The sequence below is a fragment of the Neodiprion virginianus genome, chromosome 5, assembly GCF_021901495.1.
Source record: "Neodiprion virginianus isolate iyNeoVirg1 chromosome 5, iyNeoVirg1.1, whole genome shotgun sequence".
In the NCBI taxonomy this organism is placed as follows: domain Eukaryota; kingdom Metazoa; phylum Arthropoda; class Insecta; order Hymenoptera; family Diprionidae; genus Neodiprion; species Neodiprion virginianus.
The window spans coordinates 8,305,322-8,327,286 of record NC_060881.1 but is presented as its reverse complement, the minus strand read 5'-3'; the positions used below and the strand labels follow the sequence as shown (position 1 = coordinate 8,327,286).

Genomic DNA, 21,965 nt, shown 5'->3' with positions numbered 1-21,965 from the left:
CCTTTCTTTTGGAATCATCGAAAGGTGCGAGGAATGTCAAATCGACGATTGACTATCGTTTATTCAAACCAGGCGTCGCGACGCCGCCCTTTTTTATACAATCGAGCTGTGAATTTGGGAAGTTCGGAAATTGTAAAATTTTAACCCTATTTCTTGTTATTGGAGAACAACGGTGAACGATTTTTTCAAATCACAATCCTCCCGTTCGAATTTTCTGTATTTTCAACTCACTTATAACGAATGGTTTATTGAATTTTGCAAGGAAAATAAGACGAGAAATTATATGCATGAAAAGTGAAGACTGATTATTTTTACTCGTTTTTAGACGGATGTTTTGAATGTGATCGGTTACAGTCGAGAAAAAGAAGCGCCCGATTTCACTTCCGATTCAATTTCTGAGAAAAGAATGTTTCAAAGAGTCTAACAGAACATCAAACTTTTATTTCCCACGTATAAGAAAGTTGAATCTCAAGCTGCTGTAAGAATGAAAAAAATTGACTTTTTTTTTTTTTTTGTTCCTCTTTGACGGATAACAGATGTCGTAATTTTTTAAGAATCGTTTTAAGAAACCGACAGTTTGCAGGAAAAATACTAAACAATTTCAGAAATCGTGTATATTCTAATCGAAGAAAATAAATGCAGTATAATTATAAGGATAAATGAAGATAATAATCGTCCAATATATTTGAAAAACCTCCAATAACACCACAATCCAAAACTTTTACCACGACCAACGGTCTCCAAGAACCTCGTAAACTTTCGGATCCAATGGAATAAATTAAGCAATAAAATTTATGAAACAAATTCATTACACGCAGGATAATCCGCTCTCTTCGTCTACAGATCAATGATCACTCTTTATCTTGTGCAACACTCACAAAAGCTCGAATTTTCATCATGCCAAATAATGACGTTGATCACGATCAATTGCGAACAACAGCTCGTGTAGGTAAATAGAAACTTGATAGACTCGTCGAGAGATTTGTTCGGCGTTCGATCGCGTGCGATCTACAGGAGGATCTAACCGTCAAGCCTTGAACTTGAAGAATCAAGTCATGCTTCTGCTGCCGACGTGTTTACAGAACGACGGTCTCCGAACTCCGAGGATAAATTGAAAGTGAGCCACGTAGGCTGGAACAGCGGTGCAAATCCGAACGGATCGAGACTAAACGCAACGACGTCTAGGCGCTATTTCCACGGAATGCCATATCAGATTTCCCCGAGATGCAAGTGTTTTCTGCAATTATTTAATTAGCGACACCGAGGTCGAGATCACGCAATCGGTGGAATCGATCGTCCCACGCGTTCACCAATTTTTTTCATACGCTAAACTTTAACCACTTTGGATTATCTAAATTGCAATTGCTAGTGTAATTTCAAGGATTGTAACAAATTTTAAGTGATTTCAACCGATTTCAGAACATTCGGTTCATTTTTCCCCGATTTCAAAGATCCTACGTCGTTTTATAAGAATCTCTGATTTTCTCTCATGGAATTTTTCGCAGATTCAAAAACAGGTGAAGTTTACGTAACGAAACGTTGAAAAGAAAAGCACTAGCTTGACATATGAGATATGTTTTGTTTTGTTTTTACAATTTATTGAATTTAAGACAAGCTTGAAGTTCTAGAAATTCATCGTTTTTTTTTTTTTTGACCTTACGAACTTTGACCTCGTTGCTTTGATCGTGCAATCAATTGAATCGATCGTTCCACGCGTTCATCAATTTTTTCATACACCAAATTTGAACGATTTTGGATTGTACAAGTTTCACGTAATTTTAACGATTCTAACTAATCTTAAGTGATTTCAATCGATTTCAGAACATTCAGTTCATTTTTCCCCGATTTGAAAGATTCCACGTCGTTTTATAAATAAGAATCTCTGATTTTCTCTGATGGAATTTTCCTCAGATTCAAAACAAGCTGAAGTTCACGTAACGAAATTTTGAAAAGAAAAGCACTAGCTTGAAATATGAAATATGTTATTCTTCATTCATACAATTTACTGAATTTCAGACAATTCTGAAGTTCTAAAAATTTATCGTTACGTTAACCTTACAAACTTTGATCTCGTTTAAACGATTTTATGAAATCTAAAAAATTCTACGTAATTTCAGGGTACAAGAATTTGCGAAATTTTACGTGATTTGAATAGACTTCAAGCGAGGCTTGCAATCGATATTGCATCCATTGCCTAAATATTTTACCGAATTTCAATTAATACCCAGTGATTTCAATGTAGAACTTGAAGACATTTCTTTCAATTTGACAACATTTAACAATGTTTCAAAAGGTTTCAATACAACCGCAGATATTTCAAAAATATTCCATGAGATTTCAATTCAAATGATTCCAAGATTTTCGCTTCTCTGTGTGCACTGAGAAAAATTTCATTTGTTACAGTAACTGGAAAAATTGAGTAAAACAGGTATCGTTAAAAAAACTGTTTGAATATTGTTGGAATTACGAAAAATGAGGTATGCCTAACCATTTTGCGATATTATCGATCCTTTTTTGATAATTGCAACGCAAAATCAGTTTGTTCGGTTTACTCTACTTTTTCAGTTAAATAAGGCTTTAACATCAAATTATCGTTATCGCACAAGCATTAAATTTTCGCAACACTTGCAAGAAAATATAGCAACAGTGATCGTAATGAGGAAGAATAGCAACGGATACTAAACTTTCCGGTAACAGCTAGTAAACTAATTTTCACTCTGTTACCTAGAACAATATTTTTCGATTGTGGTAAAAAATGAAAATAGTCAAGGACTGAGCGGTAACCGAAACCAAAAATGCCTCTCAGTTCGAACCGGGTATCTCAAAGGTACTACAATCCTTCCTGTTTCAATCCTCACGCAAAATACTGTGTATAGAAAGCATCAATAGCTCATCAGATTTTCGGACCTGCGGACAGTTTCTCTGTTTTTATTCGGCGTCTAATTACCCGAATCGTTCAAGTCTTCTTTGCCCCGTTAGTTGCGGTGTTTTTTTTTTTTTTCCATTCATTTCGGAAAATCCTCGAGTGCGTCCTCCTGGACCCGTTAGACGCGGTCTTTTTCCATCCTGTTTTTTCCCCCGTTGATTCTTTCCCCGGCTCCTCAGTTCGGTTCAGTTCGGTTCGAGGAACCCTTGCCTATCCTTAAATCCACAGCGTCCAGCGATCGAGGTATCACATTTTCCGCATCGAACCCCCTTCCGGAGCCGTTTCGCCAAGCGGTTCTCCCGCCCGAAGGACGGTATCCGTCCGTATTTCTGGTGGAGGTAACAACTTTCAGCCGTAACCAGGTATATAAGCGATTCTCGTGCCCGTTACTCGATAAATCTCGCGTGTGTTGTACCCTGTATAAGTCCGTTCCGTGCCGTGTTCCTCGCCCGCCGAACCAACCCGCGTTCAATCGCATCACGGTCAAAGGTAAGTCGGTATCAGAGTGCTTGATTTTTCAGACCTTGACGTAGGGAAACCAAAATGAATATTGCAAAATTTGAATTTCGCCAAAGAGCGGCATTTCTTTTTTTTTTTTTGTTTTCTTATTTAGGAAAAAAGGTGGGAAACATGGAAACAATTTCGTTAATCGGAAATAAAATATACAAGCAAATCAGGATTCAGTTGCTAATGACGTTTTAGAACGTCCTGACTGGATTTTAAAGCGATTTTCCTCGGAACGAGTGTGAAAGAAAATTTATACACACGGCTAAAGAAAGTTTTCCGATATATCAAATATGCCGATTACGTGTAACGAAAGAGACGTTAATTGCGATTTGACGGAATGTTATCCGACTCGACAAAAAATGTGACCGAATAGTACATTTTTCGATGTTGTAAAACATTTCCTTGAATTGAGAAAACATTTATTATTCCATATTTGGTAAATTCGTTAAATTATTTCTTGCACGCACCTTGGACAAAACTGGAATTCGATCGATTATAGATCGTTTATCTAATTGGCGATCCAGACGTAACGAGGTACGCAATAATCTCGTTACGTCAAGTCCCGTCGATTGATTTAATTCAAAAAGTTCAAACCCACTGTAATTTATCAATCACTGCGCGGATCTCAAACTATGATTGAATACGAATTGATTTGATATCATAGAACCTATCGCGTTCAGTTGCCGCAGACTTTCTAGATGTAAATAAGATTTCTGCTATTTATTCAGACAGAGAAAGAAAGAAAGAGAGAGACTCGTGATCATTTCAACGGTTAGTGTCTATTATTTCTTTTCTCTTTTTGTTTTTTCCTTCGATTAGCCCGTTTACGCTTATGATTGTATATTGAGCAACGAAAGTGAATCCGACTCGCTCCATCGATGTTGACTATAAAGGTAAAAAAAAAAACAAAAAATCCAAGTATCGTCAATTATACTTATTCCCAAGAGAATCGCGACACGTAAGTGTAATTTTTCATCTCTTTTTACACAAATTTTGCGCGGAATTCGGTTCGTAATTTTCAGTCCCTTCCCCTCTGACGACCCTCTCTTTCTATTTCACGCAATTCCTCCGTACGTAGGTGCAACGCGACCCGGGTGTTGAAAAGCACTTAAAAGAACTAGCGCAGCTCTAGATTTTCTTAAGAGAACCAGTTTCACCTTCGCGGACCTACTCGGTGTTCAATTTCATATTATCTTACCGTCAGTGCGAGTAACTCGGCCTTCAATTCCATCCGAGTTTCCGGACTTTACTTACATGTTGTAGATTTTTATCCCTCAATTATACGTACTTGTCATTGACGCTTCACGAAGAAGTGCAGAAGTTATTAGACGCCAATTTTCAATTGAATACAGAATCGGAGACTGATTAATTCCGCATGTTGTACACGGATAGAGAAAAAAATACTGTAGATTTTACATCTCCGTTGGCCAATATATATATATATATATATATATACATATGGTCAGCAATTTTTTAGAGTCAAATCTACAGCAATTCTGGCAAGATTTACAAATCCGATAACAAGAGTTACAAAACCAATAGTAGATTCGACTCCAAAAAAGTGCTGTTCACACATTCATCACGTCAGATGTAAAATCTATATTACATCTTTTCCTGTGTATGGTTGAGAGAATTTTTCGATACGGTACGTAAAATGCAGTTATAAGATACCTGTAACCCATACCGCAAGAATATAATGCATTCTCTTCGGTCTCCGGTACACGCGGAGAGAGAGAGAGACAGACAACTATCTCTGGAATTTACATAATAAAATAACAACTTTCCTCGATCATCGAGTCGATAAGATCGGCAAAAAAGGTTCCATACCGGCACGCGACAGATTATTTGTTTACTAATTATTCCAGTTTCTAAGCTTGTTTTCTATGAAAAAATTGTTCTTTTTGTATCCAACTGGTGCAAATTTCTTGCGATAGAAAAACGAAACTGCTGACAGTAACTTCGCAACGATGAATAACGACTTGATTGCTTACAAGCGATTTCGTTTTGACATTCGAATCGGTTGGAAATCAATCAACTGGCTTAGGTTCGTGTTGAATGAAATCTAGCCATTTCGAGGTGAATAAAATTAGCGTAAGATCGAAATCAAGAAGCGCTTTGATATTCGCATTATACTTTTGCCCCTTCACCTTTCGACTTTTGCCGATTACAATTCGTTATCCACGTTGCATTGCGGCTGACTGTAACGGAATCGTTCAAATTCTATACCGGTTTCCAGTTTCTATATATTCGTTACAGTTATAACACCGCCTGCAGTGGTCGGTTTAATGGTCATTACGCAACGACTCGGTCATTGCGTAAGCGGTAAGAATTCTGGATCACTTCCCGGATTACCGTTGAGAATAATCTCTTCGTTTTTATAATCGCGAATGCAAAAACCTCTCGTATATAAACAAATAACCGCGTGATAATAAACGCGGTAACAACCATCGCGGAATTAATTCATAATGTATAATAATATAATACAAGTAGACCGTACAGCTTGAAATTGGCTTGCTCAACGGGCGAATCTAATACCCAGAACACTGTGTATTATATACACGTTTATTATGTAGAAGATCGTGAAAGTTTCGGCATTTGCTATGTATGTATATACGCGCGCAGATTCTATAACCGAGGAGATCGCCAACCATCGTTGGTGAAATTGGACGATCCGATCCGGTAACTGAATTCAACCGATTGGATTACGTGTTAGAAATCTTGTAGATCTTTCTTGTTGGTTTATTCATCCGTATATTACATCCCATGAGGTTGGAAAACTTCGTTTCAAAGTCGATTTTTCTCCTTGCTTCGAACGCGATCGATCTGCGTGACTCTGGGAGCGCTAGTTTTATCATTTCGTGGTCCAGTGGCATTCGTATCACACGTATATATGTAGTAACGTTTGTATGCCTTCTGGCTCTGTATGACTCGCAGATACAGTTTTTCCACACACGCCCCGTTTACTTTCACTTTGTCGAACCCTGCAGCGGCGACGTGCTTCACCGATTTTAAAACCGGCCACCACCGACCGGCTCTCATTGCAGATTCTACGGACAATATCGAATTTATTCCGTCAGCCGCAGCGTATCGCGGGTAGAATTTTAAACCGAGAATCGGAATTCCGCGATCTTTTTTGGGGTCGCGGTTTAATACTTCCCATTCATTTCGGTCGGGACGGCAGAAGTTTCATGCTGAATTATGATCTTGTATATAATTATACTTTTAATCGATCGTAAATTATCGGGGACCAGAATTTATATTTCAATTACTTGGTTTCGTTTAGACGCTAACGTCAAAGTTTTTTTTCTCTTTTTGTTTTTCTTACTTCTTTTTTACGATTTATCACTGATCGATCGATCGTCATCTTATCGCATCGTTGATCGAGAGTCAGAAAACTATTTCTAGGATCAAGAACGTCGGTACGTGAAACTTTCGTGCAATGGGAAACAAAGAATTTTACGACGTGTAAAGTTGAGTTTATTCCGTGCCATAGAAAGTAACATACTTTCCTCAAATACGTATAATATTCATATACACGTATGCGATATCTGGCGAGAGTCAAATAATTGGGATGTTCCGTACGTCGAGAAACTGAAAGAAAAAATGTGTAAGAAAAAGTGTGTATTTTCAACGTGAAGATAAAAATAGTCGAGACTGTTTAACTTGTACTTGTCTACGAGCGTACCTATCCTTGACTCCTGAGTAATATCTAACTCTCTCGGTTGTCCCGGCATCGCGGCATCTGGCTTAGACACACTTTGCAATTAGCCTCGCTGCAACATATACACGTATACTTTCACAAATTCGTTCGAACGGCAAGAGCAGATACCCATACGGTCGTGGTAACGAGTTATACATGCATTTCTCTGCGCGACACCTGATCGTCATTAATAACGTACCAACGAGACATAAACCGCGACCTGATTCCTCTCAATTTCTAGGTCATCAACCATATCCGATGGTGGACGTAAATTTTCACGTAACCGCATCGTTCGAGCAGGATTCTCCTTTCTTTTCTTTTTCCCCACTTTTTATTCCGCTCGTTCGTCAAAAGAAGGTCATCATTTATTCTCAGACAAAGATCGGAGTTGTTTGAATTAACGGAATGAAACGACGCCTCTCTGATTTCAGGATGTATCGAGTGTGTTTGGTGATGTGCGTTGGCCTTGCGGCTGCGCAAAACATCTACGACAACCTGGAGACCAGGTCGGGATCGTACTCGCAAGGGAAACCCGGTGGCATTGGTCCTCTGTTCACTTCCGGTCTCAGTGCCTCGCAGAATTATCGGGACAACAGTTACGAGGATAACGCTGTGACTCCCACTCCGTCGCCAACTCCAACTCTCTACAGAACTGCAAGTCCACAGGTAATTGGAGAATTGAATATGAATGCGAAGCCGATTCGCTAACTTTCATTCATGCTCGATTTGTTCGTGTCCGGATTTTCAGATCTATCGCAAACCCACCGCTGCGCCGATAGATGCTGCTAGAGATTATCAGCATCAGGCACCCGTTAGAGTTCCTCCCCAACCGCAACGTCAAAGAAATCCACCCCAGTTTCAAAACTCCCCTGAGGTAAGTTAGTTAAAATTTAATTGGAATGTGCTTTTTTTCAGTGAAAATCAAAATTCGTTGATCGAAAGAATTAGTGATGCACTAAGAATCTTTGAACAGGAATTACAAATGCTTCTTTGATTCTTGACCATTTGGTGACAACGGAAGGATATAATCGAGGCACAGAAAGACTGTTGCTAAAAATTTACATCTCTCCAAGAACAGAATGACTATAAATTTCGTATAAAAAAAAGATCGCGACTAAATTTATTGACCCGTTAAATTCAATCAACTATCTCCAAAGATATCGTTTAAATTTTCAGCAGCGACCCGAAGCCGAGGAAATAGAGGAGGAGAAGGAGGAGGAGCCTGACCGTCTAAGCATCCTTTTGCAACAGAGTAAATTCGGCTGTTTGAACAAGCAGACCGGTTACTACGCCGACGAGGAATTGAACTGCGAGGTCTTCCACTACTGTCAAGACAACGCTAAGTTCTCGTGGATATGTCCCGAGGGATTCACCTTCCACCAGGTAGGCGATTGTGTCAAGAGGTGTACTCCGATACCCTTTCGCACGGAGACTTGCAGTGGTTAATTTCCTGCTCGATTACTCGTCACAGGTTCACCTCATCTGCATGCCTCCCAGCGGTGATATTACCTGCAAAAAGAGTTCCCAATACCATTTCGTCAACGAATATCTCTACAAGCCCCTGAATCTCGCTGAAGCCGAGAATAAACCCAACGTGACACTGCGGTACAGCGAAAGGTACTATCCGGCCGACATCTACGCCGATGAACGAGAGGAGTCCGAGTACCAGGTTACTTCACCCACACCTGCTCCCGTCGTTCGCCGTCCAACTCAACAGGTGAGAATCAGGCTTGATAACAATCGCTCAGAAATCGCTTAAATACGTTCAAAATCACTTGGAAATCGCTTAAAATCAGTTTGAAACTGTTCGGAACCACTTCAAATCGCATGGAAATCATCCGTTATGTCTTGGAATTAGTTTGAAATAGCTAAGCGTAATGTTTAAAGTGCTTGCAACCATTTTGAAATTGTTTTAAATAACTTTGAAAACACTAGAAATCAGGTTGAAACTGGTTGAGATCATTTGAAACCACATGGAAATCATTGAAAACTTTTTGGAATCGGTTTGAAATAGGTAACGTAAAGTTTAAACTTTTAAAACCATTTTTAAACTAGTTTAAAGTCGCTTAAAATCATTCTGAAACTGTTTGAAATGGCCTGAAATCACATGGAAATCGTCCAAAACTTCTCGGGATTAGTTTGAAACAGTTGAACACAAAGTTTAAAGTGCTTGAAACCATTTTGAAATTGTTACAAATCACTTAGAAATCAGTTTGAAATTGGTTGAAATCGCTTAAAACCACATGGAAATCTTTTAAAACTCTTCCGAACCAGTTTGAAATAAATTAACATGGAGTTTAAACTTCTTGAAACCATTTTGAAGTCGTTTTAAATCACTTATCAGTTGATGTGTATGTTTGAGTAGCCTCTCGTGCCGTCCAAAACTCTTAGGTACTACAAAACTTGAACTTTTCTCGTCACCTTTCAGGTATTCTTGCCCCAGCACGGCGGACCGATCAATGCCCTCGCCCAGGGAAGACCTCAGCAGCAAATTCCTGCCCAATTTCGCGTACCGGTTAACCAAGTGTTTCGCAGCCCCGAAGAAGTCAACATACCACTTCAGCAGAGACGACCTCAACCACCGCCTCAGCAGCAGCAGCAACCTTTGAGAAGGTTCCCACAAGTCAGACCCGACGAAGAGGATTACGAGTAAATTGCGATTTGGGTCTGATGCATTTTCTGTACTGCTCACCTTGAACTCCAGCGAAGATTAGAGCGATATTGTTGACAGTAGAGAATTGGCGTCTGTTTCATTGCCGAGGTGTTATGAGGGTTGAGAAATAATGGTATCATGTTTTGAATGGTAGAAAGGTTTTATTTGGTGCAACTCAGTTGAAATTCCAACTCTTGTTGTGCATTATACATTGTAGGACAGGAATGCTCGCAGAAATTGTGACATAAACTAATTTAAATTATATGCTGTCGGTGAAATCGATTCATTTAGAAACGATAATTTCAATGTCGAAATTCGGAACGGATGCAGCGAACTGCCAACGTCAACGTTATAAAGTCGAGACGAGTTTGTATGAGAGAATATTATAATTGTATATATATTTATCAGTGATAATTAGATAATACGCGTACGACGTAATGTATTTTATATAGATATACTTGATATTGTAAACTTACGTAATTAACCAATAAATTGTTATTGCGTTATTTTTAAGACTGCTCTGTCTTATGGTTATGTGATTATTACATCATCGATAGTCGACGATATTATACAATGAATATGAGGAAGCGGTATATCATACAATGGATTGAAGAGCTAACGAGCGGTAGATAAAATACGATATGACTAAATACGTTAACGCCTGACTGACATCTGAACGAAAAGCACGTTTAACTTGGATATCTTCTCTCCCCAGTTTGACCGTGGAATAATCTGCAATCCCAATTTTGAAATCAGAATTTTTCATTACGATGTATCGACGACCAATAGGATTAAACTCATTCTGAAACATAATAATGTGAGATGAGCACAAAGTCTTTGCAGCTCATATTTCCTCGAATTCATAATTAGATTCTAAGGGGTTCACTCGATTATAAGATATAAAAATGTGAATACAACATTAGATGAGAAAATCAGGTGGTGTTTATTCTACTGACAAGATAAATGGAAACCGCGTCCAAGTCGATAGCGTCGTTACTTACGGTGAGTCGAATTCATAATTTGCGCCTGACGCACGAACGAACGACAACCCGGCACACAAATGTCGCAGCCGCGCATGCGACGCACAAAATGACTCCAAACTACCAGCGTCGCGACATTCGCACATGACAAGCGGACGCGGAACTACGCGCTCGAATGTCGCGTCGTGTGTGAGTGAATTTCACGGTTCAGACTGCATTGTTATTGATGAGTGCGTTTGTGCCGATGTAGCGACATGCGAAGATCAGTGTGTGAGGCTAAAATAATTGACATGACAAGCAGCCTGAGTTGACTAAGTCAAAATTTCGTGCCAAGATTGAAGGTCTATTTATGAAAAATGATGTAATGTAACTTTAAGAATCATGCGTATCGGGCTGAACGGCAAGTTGTTATAGGTATGTGGTACTCCTACCATTACCGACCGAGCAAAGTCACCCTTTTTCTGCTTATATCAAATGAACAAATGAACGAAAAGGGTTCAAACTTTGACAGCCCATGGCTCTTTCGTAGCGGAATTCAAGAAAATTACTCATATCCCGAAAATCGTTGAAAAAAATGTGTGGTTTTTTGACACGTGTTAGTATTCTCACATTTTCCGCGTTTCAGGGGCTAAACGTGCATAATTGATATACTTCGCGCAATTTCATACAGAATAAGTAGTAAAATGAGCAATCGTGAGACTATTTCGATGCAATACTAAAGTCGGGGGATCGTCGAGCCCTGCTGATGGTGATACCATTACTATATCTGGTTGCTCGGTTTTGGCTGACGGTTAATCTGAAAACAAAGGGGAGTGAAAACGCTTTATCCAAGCGTAGAATAATTAGGTAAAGAATTTCATCTAAAAATCTAAGAAAATGAGTTTTTTCAAAATGGAACAAATATCCTTGAACATAAGACTTCTTACAACTGTTTATGCGTTACGAACAAAATTGTCTTATACTAGACCAAAGAAACATTTGCCCATTTAAACTTCCTTTCAAAGGTTCTCAGAAGAATTTTTTCGGCATATAAAAAAATGAACCTTGTTTCAACAACCTTCAAGCTCCGAAATCGACCTTCAGAAGATAGAAGTAGGGCACAAGATCTCAGAATGCTTCCAGATTCTAGTTTTGAATTTACTACGTAGCTCGACGTCAGCGCAGCGTAGACGATGTCATAACTGTGGAAAACAATTGGATAGTTTTTTGTTACTTATTTTATTTAACATCACGAAGTCTAATCTACAAAGTTTTTAACTCAGGCTTATACGTTTCTTACGTACAAGATACGTTCAATTTATAGTGGTGAAGAAAGCACTCATTGAACGATATCACTTATATTTAAAAAGATTGTCAAAATACAGTGAATCCATGAAATATTACGAATGTATCGGGAAATGAAAAACTCATTAGTACTAGCAAAGCTAGTATTAAGCTACATCAACTATCCTACACAATTAAAAAGTATAAAATTTTATATATAAAAACTACATACAAAAAGCATATCTAAAGAGATTTCGTCTCCTTGTTTTAAAGGGAACTGCTAAAAAAATAACAATTCTCAGTCTGATATATAGAGAGGTCAAGAAACAGTATCAAAAAATACGAATAGTGTTTTTGCGGATCCAAGCATTTCCGCCTGCGTGCAGGCTACTCGCAATACGCATGGTCGTGCTATAAAAGAAGTTGCCAATACACAGGCGCTTCTGTATCCCGTCTGAAATTAACCCATGCCGTTGATTAAAGAACATAAAAACGGATACCCCTGGGTAAATTTTTGTGTCCAGGTTTTGGCGGGCAAGTCGGTCCAGGTGGGCTTGGGAGCGTGGGAGGGTTCTACTCTATCGACTCTATCTAACGAGCTCGCACCGACATTCGTAGCAGCCAGAGTAATGTCGGTATGAAAGCTTGAGATTGAATCGGTACAAAGTAAGTACGTGAGACTACTTGTCAACTGCGATTTAGAAATGTCGATCAGCTCGATCATCCCCGTGAGAAGAAGCGTGACCGCGTCTACCCCCAACTACCTCCGAGCACCACCAACCACCGTCGACCACCCCCGACTACCTCCGACCAACTCATCGCCCTCCTACTCCGCCACAGCCGCCACATCCGATGACCCCCTGCCACCTCCTAACGCCTCGTGCCGTCACCAAACTCCTTCTACCACCCCCTACCGGCTCCTACTAGCGCCCGCCACCTCCTGCCATTTCCGAACACCTCCAACCACTTCCGACCACCTCTGACAACCTTCGTCGTCCTTGTCCACCCACCCTCGTCGACCTCGTTGTCCTCGTCATTAGCTCGTTATTAGCTGACCCGTTAACTGAAGAATACATCTTTAGTCAACGGCTGGCCGTCGGAGGGCCAAGCCGCTTGAGTCTGGAATCGGCAGAAACGATAAAGTGGGTATTTGTTGTGTGAAATGTGAAAATTAAAATCTTCATACATCATATCATATCATCGTACATCATACATGATACATCATCATACATCATACATCATACAGCATAGATAGTATTAAAGTTCGAAACCAAAGTTTGGATGTTCGGAGGTTCGGATGTTCAGAAAGTGACGTTACTCAAAATTTTTTTTCTCCTGACGTCATCGATCTATAGTAATCGCTAGCCGAATTCCTCAGTCTGGAAACAACCGCGCAGTAGAGCGGACGGATGAGAATCGCGTTCCGCAGATTTCAAGTGCCAGGTTCTCTTCCTCCTGGATCCTGCGCTACCGGTCCGCTTCCTGGTACAACTCGAGTTCCAGGACAAGCGCTCCGTGGTTTCTGCGCTCCAGGTCCGCTGCCTGGTGAAAATCGACTTCCGGGACAAACGCTCCGTGGTTTCTGGACTCCGGGTACGCTACCTGGTGGGACTCGACTTCCAGGACAAGCGCTCTGTAGTTTCTGCGCTCCAGGTCCGCTGCCTGGTGAACCTTAACTTCCAGGAAAAGCGCTCAGTAGTTTCTATGCTCCAGGTCCGCTACCCGGTGAAACTCAACTTCCAGGACTAGCGCTCCGTGGTTCCTTGACTCCGGGTACGCTACCTGGTGAAACTCGTCTTCCTGGACAAGCGCTCCGTAGTTTCTGCGCTCTAGGTCCGCTACCTGGTGAAACTCGACTTTCAGGACAAGCGCTCCGTGGTTTCTGCGCTTAAGGTCCACTACCTGGTGAACCTTAACTTCCAGGAAAAGCGCTCAATAGTTTCTATGCTCCAGGTCCGCTACCCGGTGAAACTCGACTTCCAGGACTAGCGCTCCGTGGTTCCTTGACTCCGGGTACGCTACCTGGTGAAACTCGTCTTCCTGGACAAGCGCTCCGTAGTTTCTGCGCTCTAGGTCTGCTACCTGGTGAAACTCGACTTTCAGGACAAGCGCTCCGTAGTTTCTGGTTAGCGGTCGTTGAAGGTGGTTGCGGGTGATCAAGGCGAACGAGGATTTGTGCGCGGTGAGTAAAACACTTTTATAACATTTAATGGCAATAGTAATTATATTTTATCTCAAATTTTTTGAACTTGTCACGTTTACAATTATTTATTTAATTCATTTTTTGCGCATGCCCGAATTCAGTGGCTATCAATGCGCTAGTACAAGTTCTATCATTATTTATAATTTTCTCATAATCTTCTTGGTGAAATGTGTCAATACAAAAATTACAATTATCCTTACGCAATATATTTGATGCGTTCTAATACTAGATATATTTATTAATATTCAAGGTATAACCCAAGGTGGTTAGCTGTGGTCGTTGGAGGTGGTTGGCGGTGGTTGGAGATGGTCGAAGGTGGTTAGAGGTGGTTATGGGTGATTGTGCGGGACAAGGAGGAAGACAAGGAGGAGAAGGACGCGGATTTATGCATGGTGAGTTTTTTATTTTTATAATATTTTATTCTTAAAACATTTTTATAATATTTGGTGGCCAGGTTGATTATATTTTATCTGAAATTTTTTAAACTTGTCATGTCTACCATAAATCATTTAAATTTTTCTTCGTGCAAGCACAAATTCAGTAGCTATAAATGCGCTGATAAAATTTGTTATATTATTAATTAATTAATTGATTATACCAATCCTTACACAATATTTTTTATGTGTTCTTATGCTGAAAATATTAATAACTATTCAAGGTATAACTTGAGGTAGTTATGGGTGGTTGTTGGAGGTGGTTGGCGGTGGTTGGAGGTAGTCGGAGGTGATGGAAGGTAGTCGCATGGTGTGGTGATGGGGTGGTGGGGTAGTGGGGTGATGGGGTCATGAGGTAGTGGGGTGATTTGCATTTTTGGTGACATTTTTCGCGATTTTGAAAAAAGCTGGAATAAATTCGTTCTGGCATTATTCCGACGTAATTTTGCGAGACAAATCATTTAAGCGCAGTTCCGATACGCTGCGAGCAGCGGATCAGAAATTACAGCCAAAAAACCGGAACCTGTGTTTTCGACATTTTTCAGCAGGTGCTTTTTCCTCCGTAACTTCTTTCCTGTTGATCCCACGCTCTTTTCGCTGCATTCGCTGAGTTCCTAGGGATCCAATTAGTCAGGAAAGGGTCATACAAGTCGAATCTGAGACCACAAATTTTTGGCTCCAAAAATGAAGAAAGAAGTAAGGCTAACCCCTTTCCATTTTTGGCGAAAGTTTTCGCGATTTTGAAAAGTGCTGGAATGTATTCTTTCTGGCACTAATCAGACGTAATTTTGCGAGACAATTCGATTAAGCGCAGTCCCGATACGCTGCGAGCAGCGAATCAAAAGTTACAGCCAAAAAACCAAACCTGTGATTATGTGAATCCTTACGTAATGTTTTTCATGTGTTCTTATACGGGAGAGATCAACGGGAGAGAAGATACGAGGAAAAAAGCACCTGCTGAAAAATGTCGAAAACACAGGTTCTCGTTTTTTGGCTGTAACTTTCGATGCGTCGATCGCAGCGTATTGGGACTGCGCCCAATCGATTCCTCTCGCAAAATTACGTCGGAATAGTGCCACAATTAATTTATTCCAGCACTTTTGAAAATCGCGAAAATTTTTGCCAAAAATGCAAAGGGGTTAGCCTTATTTTTTTTCATTTTTGGAGCCAAAAATTTGTGGTCTCAGATTCGACTTGTATGACCCTCCCTGACTAATTGGATCCCCAGGAACTCAGAGAACGCAGCGAAAAGAGCGTGGGATCAACAGGAAAGAAGTTACGAAGGAAAATGCACCTGCTGAAAAATGTCGAAATCTGAGGTTCTGATTTTTTGGCTGTAACTTTTTATCCGCTGCTCGCAGCGTATCGGGACTGCGCTTAATCGATTTGTCTCGCAAAATTGCGTCCGAATAGTGCCAGAAAAAATTTATTCCAGCACTTTTCAAATATTAATCCTCACGTAATATTTTTGATGTGTTCTGATACTGAAAATATTTATTGCTACTCCAGGTACAACCCGAGGTGGTTATCGGTGGTTGTTCGAGGTGGTTGGCGATTGTTGGAGGTGGTCGGAGGTGGACGAGGAGGAGGACGAACTGAACTGAGTCTCAAAGCCCTGTTGTCATGAAAGCAGCTATTCGATAGAAATTATAGTTTATAGTTTACACAGCCCATTGCATGATATTTCATTATAAATACATATGTTTCAATATATTTAGGAATAATTTATCAAATATACAGAGGTCATGTGCAAATAATAAATGAATTGATTCGACCGCAGTTTGATGTATTCATTAGAGCTTTAACAATAAATTTAAGCTTTGTTACTTCTTTTATTTTATTATGGATAATCGAAAACATTTCCGACTAATCGTGCTGTGGAAGCATAGGGATTAAACCAAATGTAGCAAAAGATTAGAAACAGTGTATGTAGAGTACGGGTATTTTTCTAATAATGCAAATAGAATAGAATACCACGCCTTGCGAATTGGCTTTCCAGTCAGAGATGAATGATGAATTTTAAGGACTGCATTATCGTTGTTGAATACTCTATGCCTCATGGATAAGAAAATCTGTAACGACAAACTTGATGCACCGGATCATCGTCGACTTTAACTTTTGAAATGTCCTACCATTTTCGAACGCCTCCTACCTCCCCCTGCCACCTCCGACCGGCAACGGCCACTTTCGAGCACCCCTTGTCACCTTCTGCCAGCGCCAACCACCTCCTACCATTTCCGAACACCTCCAACCATCCTATTTACCTATATTACCAGATTAGCTATGATATGAGAAGAGAAGAATTATTCATTTCGAAATGGGATTCTATTCGACGCGCGCTCGATATATTCCATAACATTAATATTCATAATAATTCCAACAACTTTTCATTTGCTCTCTCGATCTTGAATTTTCATAGGCATAGAATCGAAACGTTGTTTTAGCTGGTCGCAAGTGAAGTATCTGCGTTGGGTGGAGGAGCAGAATTGTTTTTCGAAAAGTATTCGGATGGAAAAAAATTCAGAGTAACTGTAATACATCACGGATGCGCTAATTTTGATCAACATGAAATGGATGCTCCGTATATGAGACAGTATTTAACGCTGCGTAGTGATTTGAAGACCTAGAAAGGTGATAGGGAGAGAAAGAACGACGCTTCTTAACATTTCGAGTGTATTTTAACACACATTTGAAAGATACGAGCGAAATTTTTCATCATCCAACTGTCGCAGAACGGCAGCGTTATTAGCCGAGCCGTTCACTGAAGAATACATCCTCAATCAACGGCTGACCATCGAAGGGCCTGGCCGCTTGAATCTGGAATCGGCAGGAGAGATGAGGTGTGTATTTCTTGTATGAAACGTGAAAACTATAAGCATTATACATCATATCATATCATCATACATCGTACATCGTACATCGTACATCATACATCATACATCATACATCGTACATCATACATCATACAACATCATACCTAGTATTACAGTTCGAAACCAAAGTTTGAATTTTCGGATGTTCGGAAAGTGACGTCACCAATCTAAAATCGGCTAGCCGAGTTCCTCAGTCCGGTACCAACCGCGCAGTAGGGCGGACGGTTGAGAGTCGCGCTCCGCAAATTTCGAGTACCGGGTTCTCAACCTCCCGGATCCCGCGCTTCGGGTCCGCTACGCGGTGAAACTCGACTTCCAGGATAAGCGCTCCGTGGTTCCTGGTTCATGTTTACAATAAATTATTTCAATTCGTTTTTCGCGCAACCCCAAATTCGGTAGCTGTCGGTCCGCTAATAAAATTTCTCGACTTCCAGGATAAGCGCTCCGTGGTTCCTGGTTCATGTTTACAATAAATTATTTCAATTCGTTTTTCGCGCAACCCCAAATTCGGTAGCTGTCGGTCCGCTAATAAAATTTCTCGACTTCCAGGATAAGCGCTCCGTGGTTCCTGGTTCATGTTTACAATAAATTATTTCAATTCGTTTTTCGCGCAACCCCAAATTCGGTAGCTGTCGGTCCGCTAATAAAATTTCTCGACTTCCAGGATAAGCGCTCCGTGGTTCCTGGTTCATGTTTACAATAAATTATTTCAATTCGTTTTTCGCGCAACCCCAAATTCGGTAGCTGTCGGTCCGCTAATAAAATTTCTCGACTTCCAGGATAAGCGCTCCGTGGTTCCTGGTTCATGTTTACAATAAATTATTTCAATTCGTTTTTCGCGCAACCCCAAATTCGGTAGCTGTCGGTCCGCTAATAAAATTTCTCGACTTCCAGGATAAGCGCTCCGTGGTTCCTGGTTCATGTTTACAATAAATTATTTCAATTCGTTTTTCGCGCAACCCCAAATTCGGTAGCTGTCGGTCCGCTAATAAAATTTCTCGACTTCCAGGATAAGCGCTCCGTGGTTCCTGGTTCATGTTTACAATAAATTATTTCAATTCGTTTTTCGCGCAACCCCAAATTCGGTAGCTGTCGGTCCGCTAATAAAATTTCTCGACTTCCAGGATAAGCGCTCCGTGGTTCCTGGTTCATGTTTACAATAAATTATTTCAATTCGTTTTTCGCGCAACCCCAAATTCGGTGGCTGTCGGTCCGCTAATAAAATTTCTCGACTTCCAGGATAAGCGCTCCGTGGTTCCTGGTTCATGTTTACAATAAATTATTTCAATTCGTTTTTCGCGCAACCCCAAATTCGGTAGCTGTCGGTCCGCTAATAAAATTTCTCGACTTCCAGGATAAGCGCTCCGTGGTTCCTGGTTCATGTTTACAATAAATTATTTCAATTCGTTTTTCGCGCAACCCCAAATTCGGTAACTGTCGGTCCGCTAATAAAATTTCTATAACTTTACAATCTTCTCATAATCTTTTTGGTAAAATATGTCGATAAAAAAATTATATGAAACCTTACACATTATTTTTGATTTGTTCTCACGCTGAAAATATTTATTAGTATTCGAGGTATAACTCGAGGTGGTTGGCGGTTTTCGTTGGAGGTAGTTAGGGGTGGTTGCGGGTAATCTCGGTGATTCAGGAGAAGGGTGACGAGGATTTGTGCTCGGTAAGTAAAACACTTTTATATATTTCATGGCAATTGTAATTATATTTTATCTGAAATATTTCAAACTTGTCATGTTTACATTAAATTATTTCAATTCATTTTTCGCGCAAGCACAAATTCAGTAGCTATGAATAATCTTATACAATTTATTATATTATTAATTAATTAATTAATATTCCTATAATATTTAATGGCAATTGTAATTATATTTCATCTGAAATATTACAAACTTGTCACGTTTACAATAAATTATTTCAATTCATTTTTCGTGCAAGCACATATTCAGTAGCTATGAATAATCTTGTACAATTTATTATATTATTAATTAATTGATCAATTACATTAATCCTTACACAATATTTTTGATGTGTTCCTATACTAAAAATATTCATTACTATTCCAGGTATTACCCGAGGTGGTCGGAGGTGGATGAGAAGGAGGACGAGCTGGACGAGGAAGATGACCAGGTGGACGAGGAGGAGGACGAGGTCGACGAAGAGGAGGCGGGGTGGGTCGTGGGAGAGGACCTCTCCTCTCCTCAGAGGTGGGGAGGGGGAGGGGCTGGGAAGGGTGAGAGGTGGGCGGGGAGGGGGAGGGGGAGGGGCAGGGGGGAGGCGAGGGAATGGGAGGGGTGGGGTGGGGTGCGGAGGAGGGAGGGTGGGTGGGAGGGAGAGGGAGGGAGGGAGGGTGGGTGGGAGGGAGAAAGGGAGGGTGGGCGGGAGGGAGAGGGAGGGAGGGAGGGAGGGTGGGTGGGCGGGGGGTGTTTTGCTCTATTAACTTTAATGGGCTCGCATCGACATCCGTCCTCTACTCTCTCCCTCCCGCCCTCCCACCCGCCCTCCCTCCCTCCCGCCCCCCCTCCCTCCCGCCCTCCCGCCCTCCACCCCACCCCACCCTTTCCCTCCCCCTCCCCCGCCCCGCCCACCTCGCCCCCTTCCCAGCCCCTCCCCCTCCCCTCCTCTGAGGAGAGGAGAGGTCCTCTCCCACGACCCACCCCGCTTCCTCCCCTCCTCTGAGGAGAGGAGAGGTCCTCTCCCACGACCCACCCCGCTTCCTCCCCTCCTCTGAGGAGAGGAGAGGTCCTCTCCCACGACCCACCCCGCCTCCTCTTCGTCGACCTCGTCCTCCTCCTCGTCCACCTGGTCATCTTCCTCGTCCAGCTCGTCCTCCTTCTCATCCACCTCCGACCACCTCGGGTAATACCTGGAATAGTAATGAATATTTTTAGTATAGGAACACATCAAAAATATTGTGTAAGGATTAATGTAATTGATCAATTAATTAATAATATAATAAATTGTACAAGATTATTCATAGCTACTGAATATGTGCTTGCACGAAAAATGAATTGAAATAATTTATTGTAAACGTGACAAGTTTGTAATATTTCAGATGAAATATAATTACAATTGCCATAAAATATTATAAAAGTGTTTTACTCACCGAGCACAAATCCTCGTCCTCCTCGTCCTCCTCCTCGTCCACCTCCGACCACCTTCAACCACCTCAGGTTATACCTTGAATAGTAATAAATATTTTCAGTATAAGAACACATCGAAAATATTGTGTGAGGATTAATATAATTGAGTAATTGATTAAATGATCAATTAATAATATAATAAATTGTATAAGCTTATTCGTAGCTACTGAATTTGTGCTTGCACGAAAAATGAATTGAAATAATTTATTGTAAACGTGACAAGTTTGTAATATTTCAGATGAAATATAATTACAATTGCCATTAAATATTATAGGAATATTAATTAATTAATTAATAATATAATAAATTGTATAAGATTATTCATAGCTACTGAATTTGTGCTTGCGCGAAAAATGAATTGAAATAATTTAATGTAAACATGACAAGTTTGAAATATTTCAGATAAAATATAATTACAATTGCCATGAAATATATAAAAGTGTTTTACTCACCGAGCACAAATCCTCGTCACCCTTCTCCTGAATCACCGAGATTACCCGCAACCACCCCTAACTACCTCCAACGAAAACCGCCAACCACCTCGAGTTATACCTCGAATACTAATAAATATATTCAGCGTGAGAACAAATCAAAAATAATGTGTAAGGTTTCATATAATTTTTTTATCGACATATTTTACCAAAAAGATTATGAGAAGATTGTAAAGTTATAGAAATTTTATTAGCGGACCGACAGTTACCGAATTTGGGGTTGCGCGAAAAACGAATTGAAATAATTTATTGTAAACATGAACCAGGAACCACGGAGCGCTTATCCTGGAAGTCGAGAAATTTCATTAGCGGACCGACAGCTACCGAATTTGGGGTTGCGCGAAAAACGAATTGAAATAATTTATTGTAAACATGAACCAGGAACCACGGAGCGCTTATCCTGGAAGTCGAGAAATTTTATTAGCGGACCGACAGCTACCGAATTTGGGGTTGCGCGAAAAACGAATTGAAATAATTTATTGTAAACATGAACCAGGAACCACGGAGCGCTTATCCTGGAAGTCGAGTTTCACCGCGTAGCGGACCCGAAGCGCGGGATCCGGGAGGTTGAGAACCCGGTACTCGAAATTTGCGGAGCGCGACTCTCAACCGTCCGCCCTACTGCGCGGTTGGTACCGGACTGAGGAACTCGGCTAGCCGATTTTAGATTGGTGACGTCACTTTCCGAACATCCGAAAATTCAAACTTTGGTTTCGAACTGTAATACTAGGTATGATGTTGTATGATGTATGATGTACGATGTATGATGTATGATGT

The 21,965-nt window shown here is 40.7% G+C and overlaps 1 protein-coding gene and 1 long non-coding RNA gene across 3 annotated transcripts in view; both read left to right on the top strand.

Annotated features, from left to right (window-relative positions):
* LOC124305969 (uncharacterized) overlaps positions 1-10,299 on the top strand; it is a 34,342-nt gene extending 24,043 nt beyond the window's left edge. Inside the window, exons 1-6 of one of the 2 annotated variants that reach the window (XM_046766052.1) lie at positions 3,268-3,415; positions 7,565-7,799; positions 7,882-8,007; positions 8,310-8,516; positions 8,605-8,850; positions 9,562-10,299. In XM_046766052.1, coding sequence (XP_046622008.1) covers positions 7,566-7,799; positions 7,882-8,007; positions 8,310-8,516; positions 8,605-8,850; positions 9,562-9,786 — 1,038 coding nt within the window. In that variant the 5' untranslated portion in view covers positions 3,268-3,415; position 7,565 and the 3' untranslated portion in view covers positions 9,787-10,299. Of the gene's footprint in view, positions 1-3,267; positions 3,416-7,564; positions 7,800-7,881; positions 8,008-8,309; positions 8,517-8,604; positions 8,851-9,561 lie in introns of those variants that run through there. The other variant, XM_046766051.1, reaches the window with a different exon arrangement.
* A 3,768-nt stretch (positions 10,300-14,067) lies between these two features.
* LOC124305994 (uncharacterized) lies at positions 14,068-19,646 on the top strand. Its single transcript, XR_006908487.1, has 4 exons — positions 14,068-14,211; positions 14,483-14,624; positions 19,118-19,152; positions 19,633-19,646. It is a non-coding gene; the product is annotated as an uncharacterized LOC124305994 (long non-coding RNA).
* Positions 19,647-21,965: the final 2,319 nt, after the last annotated feature.